General features: G+C 27.3%; 1 protein-coding gene across 1 annotated transcript; it reads right to left on the reverse strand.

Annotated features, from left to right (window-relative positions):
• Positions 1-2,059: 2,059 nt before the first annotated feature.
• LOC113376314 (elongation of very long chain fatty acids protein AAEL008004-like) lies at positions 2,060-7,655 on the reverse strand. The gene is made up of 3 exons (XM_026616219.1): positions 7,512-7,655; positions 4,711-4,818; positions 2,060-2,098 (listed from the first exon to the last, which is right to left on the reverse strand). The coding sequence occupies exons 1-3, from the start codon at positions 7,653-7,655 to the stop codon at positions 2,060-2,062; spliced, it is 291 nt and encodes a 96-aa protein (XP_026472004.1).
• Between the last annotated feature and the right edge of the window lie 6,567 nt (positions 7,656-14,222).

The raw sequence follows: 14,222 nt of genomic DNA on the forward strand, positions 1-14,222 counted from the left end.
TGGCTTCGGAGCAAAAGCACGTTCAAAATTTACGACGAACTTTTATTTCCTCGAGTTTTTAATGCGATTACATCTCGGTCCTTGTGGAAGATTTCGGCAGAATTATTATTAAATCGTCTTTTTATATTTTACGTTCGTATCCAGATTTCGATAAACGTGTTTCTGTCTTTATTCATGAAACATGATTCATTTCAGACTTCAATGATATCAGATGAGACATGAATGCTTAATAAAACAACAATGGGTTTATTGTTATTAAATAACAACAAATTTAGTAACAATAACGTAATTTGAACATATGTGTACAAAATGTAATGGATAATTAAATAAATATATTGCAGGTCCCATATGGACAAAGAAATTTATCTGCATTCAGCAATTAGAGAGATTCTTCAATTGTAGAAGCTGATATAAAAAAATTGTTAAACTTATTAATATGTATGAAGTTATATATTTTATATATATGAAGTTATTCTTGAGTTTGATATTAAGATGTGCAATAAATCTTCAGGGCAGCTAGATCAAGTAAAAATTTAATAATTTCAGAAAATCTTTATTGCCAGTTTATTATGTCGAAATTATCTGATTGTTCAAAAATTATGTAGAAACGACTGACAAAAGTATTTCTACAAATCTTTGAATATTATTTATTCAAATTATAAGCAATTTAATTAAATAGCTATTTATAAAATAATATTCTTGTTTTCTTTAAATTGACATATCTAAGTACTCCTAAAACAAAAAAGAGCTCAAATTTTCCTCAAAATATTATTACAAAAATTTTAACTGAGCTTTTTGATGTGTTTTTAAAAAAATAATATTTATATATTAAATCAAAGTACTTTATTTTTATTGATTTATATGGACAACAAAACAGTTTATTCTTTGAAATTTAAATTGACATATCTAAGTGCTTCCAAAACAAAAAAGAGAGCTCAAATTTTCTTCAAAATATTATTACAAAAATTATAACTAAACTTTTTTATGTTTTTCTTTGAATTCATTTTATTGTACGACGTATTTTAGTACTTTGTATTTAATAAATATCATTACATTAATAATAAACAAATCATCACCACAAAATTATTAAAAATCTTCCATGTTAATCGAGAAATAATTTTAGGTAACTTTTTGCTGTGCTCTGATGATTATATAATTTCCATAAATTTATTGAAAACATCATTAATGACAAATAAATTGAATATTTTTTGTCAAATAATCGTATAAAAAAATTTGTTTTTATACTCTGTACTAAATATAGACTTATAATATTTATAGGCAGATAAATAGAATTTTTGTAAAGGAATGAACAACTAAATCTTTTGATGCAATTAAAATTATAAATGTAATCAAAAATAATTATTTTTTATAAAAATACTTAAATGTATATATATATATATATATATATATAAATATATAATTTTAAAGTTCACAATTTTTTTAAATTTCTGTACAATTTAAAAAAAAAGCAAAATAGAGTTCTCTTTATAAGGGGCAGGTAAAATCTTGTTGTAATTTATTTATATTATAATTTTTATTATTATCATTTTATTATTATAGTATATCCTAATATATTAATATGTAAAAACAAATAAAATACATTAATGCAAGAAAATTACCTATCCGATGTGAAATTATCATATATGATACAAAGTGTAAAATTGCAAAAATATGCATAAATGATTTGTTTTGACAATAGGTTAGTTTATGTAAGTACCAGCTTACAAAAAACTAATAATATTACATTAACTTGTTTATTGATGTTTTTTTAAACTTTTATCATAATCATCAACTGTAGCAATTATTTATGTAAATGATTAGAAATAAATATACAAATATGTGTATATATAAGCGCGTGTTTACTCATAAATAACCATTAGTGAATTAATTATTTATGTTTGTTGTACATGTGGGCCACAACTTGATCTTTCCACACAAATCGTAAACAAACGCAAAAAAAAACTATTTTATTAATGAATTATAAATTCTGAATTGATTAAACTCAAATGAAAAGAATTTTCAAAATACCTAAAACTAAAACGATTGTCTTGGATCTCTATTAGTAGGCAGATAAAAACTGATCTCTAGTTAACATGACCTGAATACAGAGATTATAATTAGATAAAAAACTGAAGTTAAGATTATTCAATTGGCAGGTATTAACGCGGATAACTAATGATCAGTAACATGGACTATTAAATCGAACAGGACCGCATTGGAACTATTAGAATGATTGGGCTCGAATAGTAGATGACTCACTATATATATAAATTGTTTTAAAACAATTGTAACTAATCATATAAATAGTTATAGTAATCGCAAAAAATCGAAAATAAACAATTTTATATATCTTTACGTTTCAAAGGTTTCTGAACATTTAAGCATACCTCAGCAAAAATGGATGTACGTGTGTGTTCGTGTATGATTGCATGTGTGTATGTGTGTGCGGATACAAATTTTTGTCGACGATTTTGAGAACACGAATTAACCGATTTGAATGATTCAAAAAACATTCAATTCTTATTGACAGGGAGACGTACTGATTAGTTTTTGAAAAGGCAGGTCCAGCGGTTTTGGAGAACCAATATACTAATAAAAAAAATCCATTTGCAGTCAAAAATTATCATTAGATATATGCACATCAATTTATTAGATATTTTGTGGAGTAATAATAAGTACAACTTTTGTTTACATTTTTATGGGTTCTGTACCAATGTTTATCCGTTGGACTCACGCGGCGCTTAGGCGCTTCAATATTTTCTCTCTGGAACATCAACGCGTTTATTTTGAAAAAAATTCAAAATTTTCAAAAAAGTTCGAAATATATAAAAAAAATTGAAACATTAAATTTTTTTTTCAAAATTTCAAAATTTTCTAAAATCTAATTTTTCAGTTTTGAAAAAATTTTAAAGTTTTTTTATTTTAATTATTGCTACGGAAAGATCCAACAATTTTCAAAGCACTGCGCCATGCACCACTAGTTAATTTTTTTCATTAACCAAGTTTGAGCATTTAACCACATATAAAGTTTTTATTTTTTTATATCCTAGTATACAAGGTTGGAAATATTTTTATTCAAATTTAATTTATTGAAGAAAATATATGATTTATTAATATTTTAAAATCAAGTTAATCTGTGCATTTTTCTGGAAATATATTTATTCAAATTTTATTTATCGAAGAAAATATATGATTTACCAAAATTTTAAAATCAAGTTAATCTGTGTATTTTTCTGGTAATATTTTTATTCAAATTTTATTTATTGAAGAAAATAAATGATTTACCAAAATTTTAAAATCAAGTTAATCTGTGCATTTTTATGAAAAAATATGTAAAATTCTGCAATTCTGCTAGCCTTTGCCCTTAAGTATTACACCAGGACAGACTCAAATATTATGAATGCTAACTTGAAATGTAGAAAGAAATGCAAATAAATTGATCGAGTTTTTCCAATGGGCTAACATTATTTTATTTGCATATAAAAGAAAAACAACATACAATAGTCAATTACAGAAATGACATTTTAATATTTATTTTCCCCGAAGGACAGTGTTACAATGCATCGATTAATCCTGCCCTAAATGCGAATTCTCATCGAATGTTGAAAAACAATTAACAATGCAAGTCTAATTGTTGATTGAAAATACATGTTAGAAAATGTCAAGTTAACGCTATGCAAATCTCATAATAATTATACAAAATCGATTCGGATTCTAATTACGAGAAACACTGCGCAATTTAAAGTTCAAACGCATTTAGAGTCGATGGTTAAATGATAAAATTGCGTTGGTCAGGGATTAAAAGAACTTGGATAATTATAATAATTATCAATTGTTAGTTTTATAGAACTCAGTCTGTACTATTTTAATAGATAGATTAGGAATAGATTTAGAATTTTGGTCTTATATAGGGTAGGGAGGGGCACAAAGGTCCAATGTGACTTTGAACAATTATATTGTGAAAACTAAACCAATCATATCACTAGAAGTAACACATCAAACAAACAACTATCTGACTGTGTTCAGAAAAACTTCCAGCTAATTCATCATTGCAGAAATTTTGGTGTTTTTTTTTCGAAAATTTGTCATCTGGTCTTTTTCACCCCAAAAGTGGTGTCCCCAAAAGACCAGGTCACAATTTTTTGAAAAAACACCAACTTTTCTACAATGATGAATTAGCTAGGCTAAGAGGTCCAATGCCTTTTTTTAACCAATTCAGAATATAAATGTTATGAGATATTTTTTACAAAAATAACACTGTATATAACCTTGATCTGGTATTTCGTCAGAAATATTCATCGGCAGAGTTGGAATAACAATTATTTTAATTTTTAATATTTATTGTAAAATTGCTTTTTTTATTTGATTTTTTTATTAAAATCATTCGTTATTTATAATTTAAAAAATGTCGACTTTTTTTTTGTTATCAATAGTTCCTGAAGAAGGGGATAATAATTATATAAATATTTTTTAGTGAAAAAGGAGCTATCCAAAAAAATTAAGTATGTATTTTTTGACATTAACGCACATCACAAATTTGGTTTTATGAGACATTTCAGTAAAAATTTGTATTAGCCAATTTTTTGTTTTTTTGTTTTTAATATTATGAAAAATTTATCACTCAATTTTTTCATCATACGAGTCACTAATGTAGGAATATTAGTCATAAAATTTATTATTATTAAATAATGAATAATAATTCCAACTCACCTCGTAAAATAGCCAGCAACTAAATATCACTTGAAATAAATTGTATACTATAAGTGTATATTTAAGTTGGAATGGTTTGCGATTTTCCATTAGTTTTGGTCCAATAACCTGAAATTACAATTCAGTTTCAGTACAATAAATTTTATGAAGTGTTAAATAATGCATTAGGAATTTTAATGTTAATTTCATTGAAAATAACAAAATTATAGAAGAATGGTATTTGGTAATATTGAATATTTTAATTTTAGACTAAATTAAAAGACAATTACTATTAATCTGCAATTACATTAAATTTGAAATTTTATTGGAATTTTTATTGAAAATAATAAAATTATAGAGGAATGTTATTTGCCAACATGGAATATATTAATTTTCGAGTAAATGAAGAAACATTTAAGATAATCTTTAAGTTGTATAATTTTTAGCACAATTTTAATTTATTGATATTTAGCTATTTAAATAATATTTTTCATTGACTATTAAATTCAATAATGGTTACAATTCCTAATTATTTTGACTCTTTTAATACATTTATATTTATTTTAACTATATTTAAAATACTAATTCTCATTCTTCTCGTACATTTTAACTGCATAAAAACAATTATGAATATAAAATGTGAGATAAAATAAATATTAATAACAAAAGCGTAATAAAATAGCATAATAATTAGCAATAACTTAATGTGAATTCTACACCTTCATTTCAAGAAAAAGAAAATTTTAAGGATTTTTTTATTGACTATATATTATTGTATTTAATTAAATAATTAGTTCATTCAATAATAATTCATTTTTACATTTTTATTTTAAATATTTAACTTTGACAAATGATATGACACTAATCCTCGTTTCTTATAAACATTTTTACAGCATAAAAATAAAAATAGATATATAAAAATATAATATAAAACTAAATATTCATGAAAATTGAGCATAAATAAAATAAGTAATGAAATAGTATATCAGGTCATAAATATAATTTGTGACTTCTATACTTTCATAGCAATTTTTTTAATTAAATTTCTAATAGTAGAAATAGTAAAGTATGATACTAGAGTACTAATCTCTTTTTTTATTATAACATAAGTTGTAATTTTTCTAACAACTTTAGCATAAAATAAAATTATATATTTATAAAAAAATATGATGTGAACTAGATTCAGAATGCTAAACACCTAAATCATCTTTTTCTAAAATGGAAAAAGCAATTAATCTGTGTATAAAAAATAATTTAAAAAATGAGTGATACTAAAAACTTTTATAAAATAGAAATCACAATCAATTTTATGGGAATTAATATACTATTCTATTACATATTTAGGCTCAATATCATCCATCATCAACATCAGATATTGATAAAAGTCAAACACAAGTAAGTAATGTAATAGTGTAATACTTATTAGTGCAGTAAATGTAGAGGAAAAAAGGGTATAACATCTGCATTTTTTTTACTGTGCTCCGAATTGAATGAAATTTTGAAATTAGGTTTATCTTACCCTCAAGTTCAAAAGTGAAAACAATTCGGGTTGCGCCATCACCCTCCGGGGGGATGACACCCCTTCTCAATTGTGTAATTACATTTTTTCAAAATAACGTCGGAAATCGATAGAAGAACTAATTATAAGAAAAATTTCTTCTATAGTTTTTCAAAAAAAAACTAATACTTTTCAAGTTATTGGCCACTAAAGATTCATATATTTTTGTCTTTTTTCTTCGTTTTTTTGCAAACATATATACATTTTAACGAAAATCATGTAATGAACATTATTTTGTTCAATAAAAATCTTAATAAATCGGTATTACATAAAGTGTTCTGGGGAAAAATATTAAGCAAGCTTTGAAAGAGCAAAGTCGTTTTTTATTTCGTTCAAGATTTAATTGTTGTATTTAAAGCTATCTAGTGTCGAGGTTTTACATTTTATGCATTTTGGTGAAATTGGATTTTATAGTGCTCAACATAAGCTTTAAAATGAGCGCTGTCACAAGTTTTTTGCGTGTAAAATGAGTGAGCTATCATGCAAATAAGAAGGCATATACGAAGTTTTTTTCTTTTAAATCATATGGTTTAATGAGCGCCATTTCCACCAGAATTAAAGTAATTCACATTCCATCTAGAATTCACTTCATTATAGACATCTTGATGGATTCTAGCAGATTCACTACTTTAGTACAAACTATTTTCAGAAAACTCACGATTTTATAAAAACTTTTTTTTTTCATTTTTTTTTAAAAATCGAAATCATTTTCATTATATCTCAAAAAGAATAAAAGATACGTATAAAAGCATATAGATAAAAATCAAAGGGATCTTTCTGACTTATTATTGTTTTTTATTATTTTTCTTTCACACAAAAATTGACAGAGTTATGAATGCTTAAAGACTGCGCGGCCGCGCAAATTGGAACAAAAAGTTTTTATAAAATCGTGAGTTTTCTGAAAATAGTTTGTACCAAAGTGAAAACAATTCGGGTTGTGCCATCACCCCCCGGGGGGTGAACTTTTCGCTTTTGAACTTGAGGGTAAAATGAACCTAATTCGAAAATTTCATGAAATTCGGAGCACAGTAAAAAAATTCAGACCTAAAACGTTCCGTTTACTGCACTATATAGGGATTAGTTCCATGTTCTTATATTATATATAATATTTTATTTGCCTTCAACTTCTTGATTGTGGCAGTCTTTTGAAAGACTGCCAATTTTTTATACAGTTGAATGACATGGATCAAATCCCTTTTGGTGCATAAAAACAGAGTTACACATTCGTAAACTTTATCTGATTTCTTTATCTTCTATCATTTACCTTGACGAAGTAGGCGTAGCTCAGGCATATAAAAAGCGTAGGGAATGGCGAAGACATCATGGGCCAGCCGTTGACCCGCTGGTCGCTCTTGTTGTCCATGAGGTCATGGTATCCGTCCCAAACGCTCCGTATTAACGTAGCCATTCTGAAACAGAACGCGTACATATCATCACAGATTCCGCATGTGCAAGGACATTCGAAAGAAAAATAACATTTTGCGTCTATAATATCCAAGTGCCGTCGTGCGTCTGCTAACTTATAACTAGTCACTTAAGTAGACCATCAATATTCATAACACCGAACCCGGGCTCCTTAGATTTTATCGACTACTCGGGTGGACGCTTTGAGACAATGAAAACATTTATGATTTAGACCACACACGAAGGTAATGATCATAGAAGTACTAGACATAATAAATTTTTAATATTGACTCTCTTTCTCTTCATCAATTTCAACCAGCGAAAAAGTAACAAAATACCATCAGTCAATGAATGTATGTTAATTTTAATTGCATGAAGTTCTTCAAATACAATTACATTAGAGAACAATATTTGTTTAGGCGTTGTTTAACATAATCCACTTTGTGAACGAATATTATAAAATTTATTAATCAGCAATTACTTCATTTCTCTCATGAAAGTTCATTTCTAAATGCTAATTACAATGACAAACCGATCATGTCATATGAAGTATGACTTTAATTACATTATTGTTTTTAAATATTATACATATTTTTAATGCTATTATAAATATGTAATTTATAATTTATCAAAATTACAAGAGTACAGAAAAACAAAAAAAAGTTAATAGTTTTGAAAATTAGCAGTTGCTGAAGTGTCCCAAAAAAATGATACGTCACCGTGCCTACGATTGCACCCTCCCAATAATCCGAAATAAAAAAATGATTACTAATTCAGAATGTTACCGCTATGGTATATACTACGGACAAGCAAAAAAATTTTAGCAAAATGGCGACTGTTTGAAAAAAAAACTGTTCTTGAAATCACTTTCTTGAGTTTCTCGATTTTTTAAATAGTAGACATTGAAATTGGGGTTGAGTCTAGTTTATATCAGAAAGCAGTCTATAAAGAAGATTCTTTGAAATTTCAAGTAAATGGGTTCAGTAAGGCTCTAGAAATCGTAGGCATCAGATTGAAAAAAAACGGTTTTGAGAAAAACGCGTTTGAAGTTTCATAAATGGAAGGAAACATTAGGAGATTGTTATGGTCAAACAGCTGTATCTCCAGAAATAATTTAGATTTTTAAAAAATCCTCTCGTACACATATTCTTGAATAGTTAAATTTTGAAAATATTAAACAAATAGATTTGTTTTTTCTGAACACCAATCAAAACCAGGTGATCATAAATCAAGTCGGTTTTTAGAGAAAAAAAAGTCATAACATTGCAATCTTTGTAATCGATTTTTAAGTGTTTTATACATTCATATAATTATTTAATAAATAAATTTACTAAAATTCGTAACCCCGGCGTGATGTGTACTTTTGGTTTGATTTATTCTAGAACCTAATTTTGAAATACGAGATAAAATGGGATTTTAGTATGGGTTTTTATAAAAATAATGGGCAGTACTGCTCTGAGTCAGGTCCGTGAACTGAGTTGAACCCCAACTCGATTCAGGGAAAAATAGTGTGAGAGATTTTTCATTGCCATTTCACACCGCCTTGCCCGAAATGGGATAATTTCGGGCAAGTAAAAATGGTCATCCCTACTTCATGATATTAGGTTGTCTAAAGTAGGAGTTTTGTAGCGTATTTGACACCTTATTTTATATTCATTCATATGATTATTTATTTTTTAGTAAATAAATTTACGAAAATTGGTGACCCCGACGTGTTATGAAAAGGTTATTCTAAACTATGCTTTAAGGCGTGTACTTTTGGCTTGATTCAGTTCACAACCACTTCTTTAATAAAAAACGAGTTAAAATTTATACAAATTTAAATATAATGAATTATAATTGATATTTTAAATGCTAAAGTAATTGTATGACAATGTGATGCTATTCGATCATCATCCACTCTACGCTTCTTAAATTATAATAGATTTCTCTACAAATTATAAAAATTTTAATTTTTTTAAATAAATCAATTTCTTACTGATATATATTGGTTGCTCACCCACTCGGCCAAAAAAATGTTAAATTTTCAACACTACATGACGAAAGAAATATTTGTTTTAGTAGAAATACTATAGGCACCTTAATTGCCGATATGATGTTTACTGAAAATAAAATATTTTAATAACAATATTCCTAATATTTCTGAATAATTCCAAATATTGAATCAACAAATATCAATCGTAATGTGTAAATTGCATTTTATAAGTAATTTGTGCATCAACATTTTATGAACGCATGAAAATTGAATTATCGTAGGATGCATATAGTTTTTAATAATATTTATTCAAATATTTTCAATAACCATTATTTTTGTAATTTGTCATACATAATTTAATTTTCAAATATACTACACCTATTCCATTACCATGCTCTGACTCATCAAATTTAATATTTCCCAATAAACTCAACCTACCTTGAATCAAAGTACATCATATTAAAATATCAAATGATTTAGTTTATATGATACAAATTCAATTAAAATTTATAAATAGTGGCATATTACCAATTAATGCATTAGCATAAATTCCAATGGTCTGGGTACAATATTCTGTGAATTGAACTCAGATTATTTATTTACAATTTACATTGCACAATCATCTTGATTTGTAACATGTAATCCGTAGCTCTAAGCGATATTTAAATCGACATGCACTTGTGGAATTCAATAATCGATTCGAACTTGCTTAATAACCGACCAAGATTAATAGAAAAAACAAAATCGATTTAGTGGATAGTGGTTAGAACTACGGATTGCAATTGAAAGTTCACAGTTCAACACTCTCCTCGGACAGCCTGATGTCAAGCAGTAGTGTCATCAGTTTTTTTTCGCGCAAGCTCAATGAGCAAGTGAGAATAAAAAACATTTGAGCTGATTGTGTATGAAATCGTTTACCAAATTTTGTGCTATTTTTAAGTTCTTATTATTTCACTGAAACTTGCCAAGGTACTTAAACACACTTTTTTTAAAGCATTGCTTTCTAAAGTCAAAATTTTTAAATTTTAAATTCATAATTAACAAATAGACCTAATTCCAGAATACTTGGAGAAATTGTGTCATTATTTGGGCTGTGGTCCTAGAAACGACATTTAGGGTTACGAATCCAAGTTTAATTGAATAAAAATAATAAATTAACCACAGTAACCAAAAATCGTCACAGTTTAACCTGAACTAAAACGCCCCTTATTTACAAACTGCATGACTTCTTTTCTAATTGTGTTCATGATAGTAACAATCAACGTTTGGGTTTGTTGTTGAGTTCTGGGACACTGTTATATATATATATATATATATATATTGTGGTAATTTATATTTTAGGTACTCCGTTTAGAAAGTTAACAATCAGTAAATGTGCATACGATTTGAAAACCACAATTGACCGTTATGGATCATAATGACTATTTCGACAGCATATTGACATAGAATAATATATAAATAAAATTATGTATTCGAAAGTTCAAACCAATAAATTTAACATACACGAATGTAATTTACTTGAACCTTATGGGTAATAAATTTACAATACCTATACGTTCAATCGAAACCATTACACATTATGGCAGTTATTATCATAAATATATGAAAATTTTATAATTCACTTATTTGCAAACCCAGAACAGAATATACTCAGTTATTAGGCTTAGATCAAATTTGGGATAATAATTTTATTTTCCATCAAAAGTTATTTAAAAGGACATAAAAATATGACCAGAAACTCCTTATATAAGCGCGTGTGTTAATTTCTATGGATGGAAAATCCTATTAATACATAATGAACTTTTTGATCAAGGTTCTTTTACACATGCACTCGGTTTAGGTTTAATGTATTCCACAATTATGAAAATTACATAGCTTATATAAAGCATAGTGTTAATTACAGTATGCAGAACAAGGTAATCATAATATTCCCATAAATGTTATGTCTAAAATCATTAGTGGCAATAGGATCGAAATATCATCGTGACTTTCATAAAAAAAATATTGTGTACCATTGAACATTAGCTATTGCGTCAATCATTAACATAATGGAGAACAAGAGCAAGTTTGTAATATATTTTTTCAATAAAAAGACTATTTGGGAATATTTTTGAGTTGAATTAAGTTGTTTGATTAAGATTCAATCTATAAACGTCATCCAATTATGTGAGAGAAGCATATACATAAAAATATACTCACAGAAAAAAATGATGCAAAGAATTCTCAGAACATAATACACCATGGTTTGCACATATATTTTGTATTAACGAATTCACATTGTTCACAATTTTCTAATAATTGAAATTAACTAACGTTATCAGACCGATATGCGAACGAGTTAATAAAATCTACATTTTACAAACTTACGTAAATAAAACTCTTAAAACATCTGAATTTGAACATTCTATTTTATTACCTATCATAAAAATTATAACGACGTCAGTAAATGTGTTGAAAGACATTATGCTGAAATATGCCAATCTATGATGGATTAAAATATCGTTGACTTTAATTATAAATGAATGTAAATTATTTATTTATTATTCATGTAATTTTGAAATATAAAGTTTAAAATCGAACATATTCGATAAGATGAAATTTATGGCCTATTCTCGGCTAACTTAGTCATGTTATGTTATCACAAAACCACTTTTTACATACATGAAATTTATGGAAAAAATCACCCCTTATGAAGAGGTGCTGGGACGCGAATAGCAAAAATAGCTGACCACTTCAATTAAACTATTTGGTTTCAAAACAACGCAACTTTGACCTAAAAATGATTCGGAGGATTGTCAAATTCTGACCACTCCACTTCTTCATTGTCATTATTTCCAGAATCTCTAGAAATAATTGGCAAAACCTTACGTCTTCTAGGATGAAAAAAAATTTCATCCACATACACTACCAAAATCAGTAATATCAAAATCACTTCCAATTTGTGATAAATTATTGGCGCAAACTTTACTATCGCTATCCGATGCTATTATTTCATTATTGCAAATAACAATGTAAACAAGAGTTGAACTATACAAATCTGACTAATAACTAAAATATTTGATAAAATATATATTGAACACCTTTTTATTGCTGTAAATTCTGCATATTTATCTACAAAACAAATTGCGAGTAGCTTGAATGAAAAGAAACTTGAAGAAAAAACATATTGTTTCTGATCCTTATTTTTATTCTAAAAGCCTTTCAATACGTAAATCAATTGAATCTAGAGAAATGTATCAGGTATTCTTTCAATATCATATGCAAACCGATCAGATAAAAGTATTTTGACTCGCTTTTCAAGTTAGTCTATTCAAAGCGTAATAATACCTTGCCCGCCGATAAGCAACAATCCTCGCAGAGCGTAATTTTACGGGGCCCGCCTATAGTGTGTTAAGTGGTGTTCAAGATTTGTTTTTTCTTTTGTTTTGTTTGATAAATCATATTTTCTTGAGTTTGTCTCTCAATGTGTTGGCAGTCGCAAAATGGCCGAAAAACACTACATATGGTGTTTATACGAGCGTTTATTTAAAATTTTGATACTGCTGAAAACTAACCTCCAAAAGTCAACATAACGTTAGGTACACTTACGGCATACTTATCTATAAGTGCACGGCTTTAGTACCTATTGTTTTGAACTGCTTAATGTTATCTCCAAAGCTTTAATTAATTTTTATAATTCAACTACTTCTCACAGGCCTATAATATTTTAAGGTGTTCGATTCGACTATCAACTCGAGCACCATGCAAAGTTTCATCAAAAAAGTTAAACCTGAAGTTTTCTTGTTAGTATCATGTAACATAAATCAGTAATCAAGAATAGCTATTACTAAGGTGACCATTTGTCTCGGTTTGGCCGGGACAGTTCTGGATTTTCACCTTGTGTCCTGAGTTTTTCTAAAAGCAATGTTTATCGCGGATTTTGTTCTTTTGTCCCAGATATTTCCGTTTTTTTTTTAAAAAAAAATATAGGTTTAAACTGTATTTTTGCAATTACTTGATAGTAAAGTTACAATAATCCATCAAATATCTGAAAAATATGTAAACAACGAGTTTGCTTATATTTCATATAAGGTTATTTCATTGGTTATGAAAGGGACATTTTTCGAATGCAAAATACCAAGGTGTAAAAATAGCAGCTCACATTGAGAGTTTTAGATTTTTATTTGCAATTTTACGAAAATTAGCACTTTTCGTCTTCCATTTTCAATTTTTCGGAAATTAGCTACCCCCTTCCCCCGTACCCCTGTTTTGGAACAACAAGTTTCCCACCCGGTTTTGACCTAAAAAATATGGTCACCTTACTATTGCACTTATAGTAACATTTTGAATGAAGTCAGTATGTTTTTTTCCTTAAAATGTGTGACCAAGAATAGGTCCATAAATATCAATTTTTATTAGTGTTTGTCAATTCTTATTTGTCGAAACCAGACAGTAAATATTACAAATCAATCGATATATCTACCGCCTTCTACTTATTTTATTACCATTTTAGTTGACGAATAAATTTTGTTTTTGATGTTAGACATTAGAAATATATTTTGCGTCGCTGACAATTTACTATTTGTCGTCTGTAAGGTCGAAATCAGCAGTAGAACC

Source organism: Ctenocephalides felis, unplaced genomic scaffold (assembly GCF_003426905.1).
Source record: "Ctenocephalides felis isolate EL2017-DRISC unplaced genomic scaffold, ASM342690v1 CF-g0.4_SCAFFOLD_01886, whole genome shotgun sequence".
In the NCBI taxonomy this organism is placed as follows: domain Eukaryota; kingdom Metazoa; phylum Arthropoda; class Insecta; order Siphonaptera; family Pulicidae; genus Ctenocephalides; species Ctenocephalides felis.